Source organism: Silurus meridionalis, chromosome 17 (assembly GCF_014805685.1).
Source record: "Silurus meridionalis isolate SWU-2019-XX chromosome 17, ASM1480568v1, whole genome shotgun sequence".
Lineage (NCBI taxonomy): Eukaryota > Metazoa > Chordata > Actinopteri > Siluriformes > Siluridae > Silurus > Silurus meridionalis.
Genome location: NC_060900.1, coordinates 11,003,995 through 11,013,665, shown reverse-complemented (window position 1 = coordinate 11,013,665; position 9,671 = coordinate 11,003,995). Strand labels below are relative to the sequence as shown.

The window sequence follows — 9,671 nt, the reverse complement described above, 5'->3', positions numbered from 1 at the left end:
GACGTCAACATGTTTATGGAAGCGGTTGTGGGATTTAAGCGGATGATACGATGGAAAAAAACACTATCAGAACGTTTCCCAACCAGAAGCCGTGGGTGGATAAAACCATCAGCGACGCTCCGAGATCCCGCTCCGCTGCCTACAACACGGAGCTCGACATCGGGGACATAGAGGAGTAAGGCTGCGTCTTACAGTGTTCGCAGAGCAGTAAAGGATGCAAAGCGGCGTAACGGGAGGAAACTAGAGTCACAGTTCCAACATGGTGACTCTAGGAGCCTGTGGCAGGGACTAAGAACAATCACGGACTATAGAACACCATCTTCTAAAATGGTGAATGCGGACGCTTCTCTGGCAGACGAGCTAAACACCTTTTACGCTCGTTTTGAGGCTGCAGCTAACCACGCTAGCGGCACAAACAGCGTGCACACCGAGAGAGCCGGAGAGGTAAACACGTTCACCATCTCGGAGCATGACGTGAGGAGGGCATTCAAGAGAGTGAATACCGGGAAGGCAGCAGGATCAGATGGCATCACAGGTCGGGTTCTGAAAGCCTGCACTGACCAGCTAGCACCGGTGTTCACAGAGATATTCAACCTCTCACTGGAACAATCTGTTGTCCCCTCATGTTTCAAACAGTCCACCATTGTTCCTGTCCCGAAGAAACCCCAGCCCACCTGCCTTAACGACTATCGTCTTGTAGCTCTGACCTCAGTAGTGATGAAGAGCTTTGAGAGACTGGTCAGAGACTTCACTGCCTCACTACCGGACACACTGGACACACTACAGTTTGCTTACCGTCAGAACCGTTCTACTGAGGACGCCATTGCTCATCTCCTTCACACTACGATGAGCCACCTGGACCACAGAAATGGGAATTATACAAAGATGCTGTTTGTGGACTACAGTTCAGCATTTAACACTATAATTCCCTCCACACTCACCTCTAAGTTGGAGGTCCTGGGACTCAGCCTGCCGCTGTGTCAATGGGTCAATGGATCTCTAACTTCCTGACAGACAGACCACAAGCTGTACGGGTTGGAAAAAACACCTCATCCACCCTCACCCTCAGCACTGGAGCTCCCCAGGGTTGTGTTCTAAGCTAAGGAGTTGATCGTGGACTTCAGCAGGAGGTAGGAGCGGTCATACCACCTGCTAAACATCAGCGGGACCCCAGTGGAGAGAGTGGAAAGTTTCCGGTACCTTGGTGTTAAAATCACACAGGACCTGTCTTGGTCCTGTCACACCAACACCCTGGTGAAGAAGGCCCGGCAGTGTCTGTACCATCTGAGACGCTTAAGGGACTTTAAACTCCCCTTTCAGGTTCTAAAGACTTTCTACACCTGCACCATTGAGAGCGTTCTGACGGGTAGCATCACTTCCTGGTTCGGGAACAGCACCATGCAGGACAGGCGAGCCCTCCAGAGGGCGGTGCGTTCAGCTGAATGTACCATCCACACCGAGCTCCCTAACCTGCAGGACATCTACAGCACATGGTGACGGACCAGAGCCAGGAAGATTATGAAGGAGCTCAGCCATCCCAACAATGGACTCTTTTCTCTGTTGCGGTCAGGGAAACGCTTCCGCTCCCTGAAAGCGAACACAGAGAGAATGAAGAGGAGCTTCTTCCCGCAGGCCATTCGGAGTTTAAACCAGGAGACACCCAGGATCTAAAAACTGGCCCACTCTCTCCATCATCGCACTTCTCTGTACATATCTCACCTTTCGCACCACGACACTTTAAACTCTGGACTCATGCAGCACAGTGCACTTTATATTTTTATACCACACCATACAGCACACGGACACTTTACGCCACACCATTCCAAACACGGACACTTATGGACATTTTACACCACACCATACCGCACACAGACACTTTATGGACATTTTACACCACATCATACCGCACACGGACACTTTGTTCAGCATTCATCTTTCCCTCGATTTCAACCAGTTGTCCTGTCCCTGCAGCTGAAAAACACCCCCACAGCATGATGCTGCCACCACCATGCTTCACTGTTGGGACTGTATTGGACAGGTGATGAGCCTGGTTTTCTCCACACATACCGCTTAGAATTAAGGCCAAAAAGTTCTATCTTGGTCTCATCAGACCAGAGAATCTTATTTATCACCATCTTTAGGTGTTTTTTAGCAAACTCCATGCAGGCTTTCATGTGTCTTGCACTGAGGAGAGGCTTCCGTCGGGCCACTCTGCCATAAAGCCCCAACTATTGGAGGGCTGCAGTGATGGTTGACTTTCTACAACTTTCTCCCATCTCCCGACTGCATCTCTAGAGCTCAGCCAGAGTGATCTTTGGGTTCTTCTTTACCTCTTTTACCAAGGCTCTTCTCCCCCGATAGCTCAGTTTGTAAGGTCTTATATAAACAGGTGTGTGGCTTTCCTAATCAAGTCCAATCAGTATAATCAAACACAGCTGGACTCAAATGAAGGTGTAGAACCATCTCAAGGATGATCAGAAGAAATGGATATCACCTGAGTTAAATATATGAGTGTCACAGCAAAGGGTCTGAATACTTAGGATTATGTGATATTTCAGTTTTTCTTTTTTAATAAATCTGCAAAAATGTCAACAATTCTGTGTTTTTCTGTCAATATGGGGGTGCTATGTGTACATTAATGAGGAAAAGAAATGAAAAATGATTTTAGCAAATGGCTGCAATATAACAAGAGTGAAAATTTAAGGGGGTCTGAATACCGGTACTTTCCGTACCCACTGTGTGTGTGTGTGTTTGTATGTATGTATGTATATTATTACTATTTGAATAGTCTTAAAATTAGTACTAGTGCTCCGGTTTTAAACATCCCTCTTAAATTGGTAACTTTCGGATGGAAGAGGTTTTGTGGCTGCAACCCTATAATTTGTTAGGATTATTATAACTAAGGTAAGAATTTATGTTACCTGATCTCATCAAAGCACTTGGCTGGGGGTATAAAGTCTTCTATAGGAATAAGCTCAGGTGGGATTTTCTCAAGCTTCTTCACCTTTTTCTTCAGACGTTCTTTTACCATAAGCTCACGTCGTGGATCAACTTTCTTCTTTTTCTTCGGCTCTGCCCTGCTCAGAATGAGAACAGAAGCTGAAATTAAATCAAAACCAAAAGTGGATTTTTATTTCACCACTAATTATCTCACTGTACCTTAGAGGAAGTGAAGTCTTCAGGGAAAACACTGAGGTGATCCAGTGGTTGTGTCTGACAGAGCCTAAAGGCATGCACCTTAGAACAGAGCTGGAAATAAACGTGTACAGACTTCAAATTAGAAGAAGCCATACACACACAAACCAGGCATAACCAGTCATAAGACCACCTGCCTAATATTGTGTTGGTCCTCATTTTGTTGCTAAAACAGTCCAGACCCTCCAAGCATTAAATTCTTCATCAATATGAGCTACAGGAGCTTGGGTTAGGCTAAATCTATAAGTAGACACAGGGGGCGTTAAAAAAAAGCTGCTAAATTAAATTAAATTGAAAAACTTAACAATAAAACATTTTGAATGAAGGGTAGGTTTTACATAACTTGAGCACTTATTACAGTTACATGTATTTCTGTAAGAGAACTGAATACTGTTGACCTACATGCTAGCATGCTAGAATTTCAAGAACATGAATGAAATCTTTTTTTTAAAGAAATCATACCTCGTTGATAAAACCGGTTTAGTCAATATCTGCATGGCCGTTCGATATATAATCTTCAACAGCACTAATAATAATAATTATAAAATAAAGAATAAACACTAGTGAGAGTAGAATGCACGCTACACGTTCACTGACATTTTACAACGGCAGACAATGGCATATGCATGTAGTTCTCGCAAACGCAGTTTCGTTTTTTTTTTTATTATTATTCTATACAAACAATGTTAGTATAATTTTAGGTTTAAATTAATAGCAATAGATTATTAGGGTTATTCATGATATAAGAATCTGTTTTGCCATTCGATCTTTTTCAGGCAAATGTCGCGAATATGAAGTCTTGAATCGAAAGACGGTAATGTAGGTAAAAGGTCATTGACGAGCTGCTCTCTGGAACTCAGTAAGGAATATAACCGGTTGACCTTCGCTGATTTTTATATAAAAAGTAACAACAATGTCGCTCTTAAGAGGTAAATAACTGCTTTCCCCTCGATGGTTCCCTAAATTTTAGGAGTGATTTTGCATATATGCTCTTTTCACATTTGTTGGTTATCAGCTCGCAAAAGTTCTTGTTTTCTCGACAGCAGTATTTTACAGTTCAGCCTGCATCTGCATCTGCACTCTCTTTACCTTTCTAATGCTTTTTAAAGCGCACTGGCACGGAAAACAGGTTTTCAGGTTCCCAGTGTTCTAACAAATGATTCCTGTTGTGATTTATGTGGTCTAGGTGTTTTTATTGTCTCGGCTAAGAGGACTCCGTTTGGGACATATGGAGGTGTTCTTAAAGATCACAGTGCTACAGACTTGGCTGAGCATGCTGCTAAATCTGCACTTGGTGCTGCTAATGTGGCTCCAGAATTAGTTAACAGTGTTATCATGGGTAATGTCATGCAGGTCAGTTACTGCTATGTGTTACAATATAACCACTGAAACCTCACAAACTTCAACATACTCCTTTTTTTTGACTGAATGGCATTAGAATGTCTGTGTATAAGTGTTTTTATTATTTATTATTATTATTATTATCATTATTATCATTAAACAGAGTTCTGCAGATGCTCCCTACATTGCACGTCATGTTGGGCTCCGGTGCGGCGTGCCAATAGAAGTTCCAGCTCTGACTGTGAACCGACTTTGTGGCTCAGGGTTCCAGTCCATCATCAGTGGAGCTCAGGTACACCAAGTGTAATCAAAACATCATGTGTCCACTTCTCAAATATTTGATTAAATGTACAACATCAGTATTTGTATTTTGTAATTCCCTTGTATTGCAGAACTAAAGTGAAATATGATGATGAAATTCTGTTTGTTTTGTAGGAGATTTGCCTAAAAGACTCTGAGATTGTACTCTGTGGAGGGTCAGAGAGCATGAGCCAGGCCCCTTACGCTGTGCGCAACATCCGCTTCGGCACTAAGTTTGGCACTGATTTGAAGGTGTTTTTCAAACAATTGGTTGGATTTAATTTAAAGAAAACAAAAACATTATAATAATTAAAATTCTAAATAAATAAATAATATATACCTTTTAGCATTCTGGGTGGAGAATAGAAGTAAATGTTACAGAAGAAAATGAAAGGTTTTGCAGGAAAGTGTTGTAAGTTTGAATCCTGATAATGGCACTGCCATCTGTGGGTAAGAGTCAAGAAAGCAAAACTGGTCATGTTCTTAAAGGATGGCATTACTTTTTTATTTTACAATCAGATCAAGACCACCTAATCATGGTGTCATCATGTGTGCAGAAAAGAGCAGATGGCCATTTCCTCCAGTTTGCCCTGTTACAGTGAGGTTCAGAAATATATGGAGATTTGCTTTACACGTCTTAGAGGATGCACTTTCAGAGCCTTAGCCTTTTGAGCTTGATGTTTGTTCACTTGTTGATGGGAACAAATATGGGAGAAAAATTGCTGAATTAATTATACTTGTTTCTTTTTTTTTGCTTTTAGCTTGAGGACACACTGTGGGCAGGGCTCACAGACCTTCATATTAAGACCCCTATGGGCATCACAGCAGAAAATCTAGCAGAAAAGTACCAGCTTACACGAGAGGATTGTGACCAGCATGCCTACCAGACACAGCAGAGGTGGAAAGTTGGTTAGTATGCACTAATAGAAACTTTCCACCAACAACATGGAATTGTAACTAATTTTCACCTGTGATTATTCATTTCTTGGCGAAGTGTGTGTTTATCCCATCATAACATTTTTTTAGTCAATGTAGTGTTAAAGCAGTCATTATTAGCAAAATACAGCAAAAAAAATATAATTGTGATTAGACCTTATTTGAAGTTCTTAAAGTACATGAAGTGAGTTCAAATAAATAAATGGCACACAAACATAATTTTATTTATGTTTAGTTGTTGACCAAAATGATCCAATATTTAATATCCTTGTAAGAAAGTATGTAAACCTCTATAAATACAAGTTATTTTAAAGCGTTAACTGAAGTAAGTAGCTTTAATTAAGGACACGGCATTCCACCTTGCATTTAGCAGCTTTCACTATTTACTAGAACATAAACTTGGGTCTCTGTTATAAAAGTATGGTGTTCAGTGTGGAGAGCTTGATGGATCATGGAGGGAGGAATTGGGGGCAGGCAACAAGTTAACAAAGTAGCTGTAATTTTGCCGTGTTCATGCTTTTCTTTGCATTTCACTGATTACTGACACCCACACTGCTCTGTGTATCCATCTCTCTCTCTCTCTCTCTCTCTCTCTCTCTCTCTCTCTCTCTCTCTCTCCGCTTTCATCTCTTTGTCTTCAATCCTCTCTGCTGTTCACTGAAACAGAGAACCCTTATTAATGGAAACCATGCACAGGTCTGTGATCCTTACCACTCACACTAAGACATTAGGCACCAACCTGCGATAATAGCCAGCTAGCCCCAGAAAATCTCTCACCTCCTTTTTGCTCTTGGGTGTTGGGCAGGCCTGGTTAATTTGAACTCCAATAATTATGTTCATTAATAGTGTGGTAATAACAAAATTAATTCACATTAAACTTTTGCCTAATTTGTTACCATTGGTTTTAGGAGACTTTTGGACTGCATGTTGCAGTTTCAAACATAGTCTTGGTTCTTATTATCCCATACCTTTTAGATCCTAAATTATAATATCTTGTATCTTATGTCTTGTTTTCTCGTGCAGCTAATAAGGCAGGATACTACAATGCTGAAATTGCACCTATTGATGTAAAGGCCAAAAAAGGGACGGTGGCTATGACCCAAGATGAACATCCTCGTCCACAAACTACGCTGGAGCAGATGGCGAAACTCCCACCCGTGTTCAAGAAAGGGGGCACAGTCACTGCTGCCAATGCTTCGGTAGGTATCAAATTTAGACCTGTCTAGTTTAATTTCATATACATCAATTATTTTGACATTTTGAGTTTAAGCAGAAAAAAGGAACATTGTTTTCTCCAAAAACACTTTTCTAATGCTGTTCTTTTTAGTAAAATCTTGTTAATATTATTAAGCACTGGTGAAAGTACCAAGTTTCTCTATGCACAAAATAATCTTTTCATTCTTATAAAGTTTCTGAAATATGGAATTCTTCCGTTTAGACAACAGAGTTTCAGAAGAGACTGAGATAAACAATGAAATACACAGAATTTGTGTTTCTTGGACCATTTCTATGTTAATCTTGAAGTATATTTGACTGCTCATCTTGTTAAAAGTTAAATGTATGGCCAAGTTTGGACCTCCTGACAGAGAATATAATCTGTTTGCAATAGCCAATGTTGGAACTTTCTGTACATCTGTAGAAATAATAATTCTACAATTCATTTACTTCTCATTTATTTTTATTGTCGTGTGTGTGCCTCCCACAGGGTGTATCAGATGGCGCTGCAGCTGTGGTGTTAGCGAGTGAGGATGCTCTAAAGCAGCATAAGCTCACTCCATTGGCTAGAATTGTAGCATATCACATCTCAGGCTGTGACCCTACAATCATGGGCATTGGTGTGTAATATATCAACCTGTTTACATACTTGTAAATAACTATAAATTTACTTTTATAAAACACTAGTTAACATCTCTTTGCTCCAGGTCCAGTACCTGCTATAAGAGAGGCCCTGAAGAAAGGAGGGCTGACATTGAATGACATGGACTTAGTAGAGGTGTGTGCACCACTGGGTTTGGCAGTAAATGCTTGCATGTAATTATGGCCTCCACCAGAATGTGGAAAAATTACATAAGAATTCAAATGTATTACTTTGTTAACAGGTGAATGAAGCATTTGCTGCCCAGTATTTAGCAGTTAATAAAGCTTTAGGACTGGACCCAGAAAAGACAAACATCAATGGTGGAGCCATTGCAATCGGCCATCCATTAGGAGCATCTGGGGCCAGAATCACTGCCCACTTGGCTCATGAGCTCAGGTACTCCTCACACTTATTTGCTCTAGGTTTCCTATAAGATCAGATAAGTTCTAGTTTAAATACTAAGCTTGTGTTAACTGACATTTTGTTCTTTGTTTCAAGGAGGCGGGGTGGCAAGTATGCAGTGGGCTCAGCCTGTATTGGTGGTGGCCAGGGTATTGCAGTAATTCTGGAAAATACCAAATAAGCAAAAGGAGAAACATGAATGTAAAAGCAAAACAAAATGCATAAACACTCCTCTACTTGTGAACTTACTTTGTTCATGTTCTTCAGATTTTGATCATTCTGATTCAAACGACTAGACAGTATTACACAAAATTACACAAAATCTTTGACAACGTTATAATTTCATGACATTAAACACTTGTACACTGTATTATAAAATATTAAATTAAATACATTAGAAATTAGGTAAACCTGTTTCCAGACATATTTTCAAGCTTTTTTGAAGAATTTAACAGCATAATTAGGTAAATTAGGTCAATTCACAAATGTGAAGCACCTGACTGTGGTTTATACACATTTTAATACACATTTAAGTAAACTGGTGACTGTTTAATAATATTTACTCTACATTTTTAATAAGTGCCTGTTTTTCATTTTGGACCATTAAGAGTTCATGTATTGAATGTCAGCTCACTCCTGGTAGCAAATTTGTTACATAATCCTCATGGACAAGACTTTGGGAAACATGTTTGTAATCTTCTGGATGCATAACAGTAAAAGTGTCAGACCTAAATGTTTGGACTTCTCAATGTACAAATAAAGAAAAATTTGCTTTATCTTTTTATTTGACTTGATGACAAAGATATGTTTAATTCATGCGGTGTACTTTTGACAAAAATTATTTGCATATTCCATCATTTTGGCAACAGAAAACCAGAAGTTTACTTAAATTTTTTTTGACAATTTTTAGATGAATTATATGAAAGATTATATCTAAAATAAAATGCTTGAAGAATATTTTGAGAATACATATGATGAAAAGAGACTAAACATTTGAAAACTACTGTGTAGAACAGTGGTGGACAGTAAGGAAGTAAGTGTAATTGTTACTGTACTTAAGTAGCTTTTTTGCACATCTATACTTTACTGAAGTATTTTCATCTCTGGGCTTTAACTTCACTACATTATACTCAGCTACATTTTGTGAAAACGTAACTGGTCAAGCATGCAGCAAGCCACCAGTCAGAATAGAGCACGTGCTCTGTTTTGAAGCAGAACTTTTCTCTCCTGACTCTAACTTGCCACAACACCGTGGCCTTATTTGAGCAATTTTTATGAAGTAGTTATAAAAAAGAAGGTTTTGGGCTCATGATAATTTTAATAAATATCAATCAGTGTTTAACACATTAATATCATTTTATTAAAAGACTGGTGTGCTAAAAATAACAGAGTATTTTTTTTTTTTTTTTTTTTTTTTTTTTACAAAAACAGTTAAGCAAGATTCTTGCTTAATGATAATAGAAACATTATAGCCATAATAAATCATAGTACATTTGAAAGCAAATACATTTGTACTTTTACGCAAGTGAAAGTTTAAAGTGAGTACTTTACTGGAGTTATATTTGACTTAGTGTATCTCTACTTTAACTCAACTACATGGGTTTGTGTACTTCATCCACCACTGGTGTACAACATACAC

General features: G+C 39.4%; 2 protein-coding genes across 4 annotated transcripts in view; one reads left to right on the top strand and one right to left on the bottom strand.

The window, feature by feature from the left end:
- mrpl40 (mitochondrial ribosomal protein L40) overlaps positions 1–4,313 on the bottom strand; it is an 11,250-nt gene extending 6,937 nt beyond the window's left edge. The window contains exons 1-4 of one of the 3 annotated variants that reach the window (XM_046871497.1): positions 3,946–3,964; positions 3,658–3,721; positions 3,160–3,249; positions 2,922–3,077 (exon numbers count right to left, since the gene is read on the bottom strand). In XM_046871497.1, coding sequence (XP_046727453.1) covers positions 2,922–3,077; positions 3,160–3,249; positions 3,658–3,692 — 281 coding nt within the window. In that variant the 5' untranslated portion in view covers positions 3,693–3,721; positions 3,946–3,964. Of the gene's footprint in view, positions 1–2,921; positions 3,078–3,159; positions 3,250–3,332; positions 3,436–3,657; positions 3,825–3,945; positions 3,965–4,284 lie in introns of those variants that run through there. The other 2 variants (XM_046871498.1, XM_046871499.1) reach the window with 2 other exon arrangements.
- acaa2 (acetyl-CoA acyltransferase 2) lies at positions 3,979–8,821 on the top strand. The gene is made up of 10 exons (XM_046871496.1): positions 3,979–4,124; positions 4,382–4,548; positions 4,700–4,828; positions 4,972–5,088; positions 5,598–5,745; positions 6,796–6,971; positions 7,478–7,607; positions 7,695–7,765; positions 7,872–8,026; positions 8,129–8,821. The coding sequence occupies exons 1-10, from the start codon at positions 4,109–4,111 to the stop codon at positions 8,211–8,213; spliced, it is 1,194 nt and encodes a 397-aa protein (XP_046727452.1). The 5' UTR covers positions 3,979–4,108; the 3' UTR covers positions 8,214–8,821.
- Positions 8,822–9,671: the final 850 nt, after the last annotated feature.

Bases quoted from the DNA above. Each gene is read 5' to 3' on its own strand.
- acaa2 (XM_046871496.1), top strand. The intron at 6,972-7,477 runs GTAGGTATCAAA...TGCCTCCCACAG, and splicing joins TCACTGCTGCCAATGCTTCG to GGTGTATCAGATGGCGCTGC. The intron at 8,027-8,128 runs GTACTCCTCACA...CTTTGTTTCAAG, and splicing joins CACTTGGCTCATGAGCTCAG to GAGGCGGGGTGGCAAGTATG.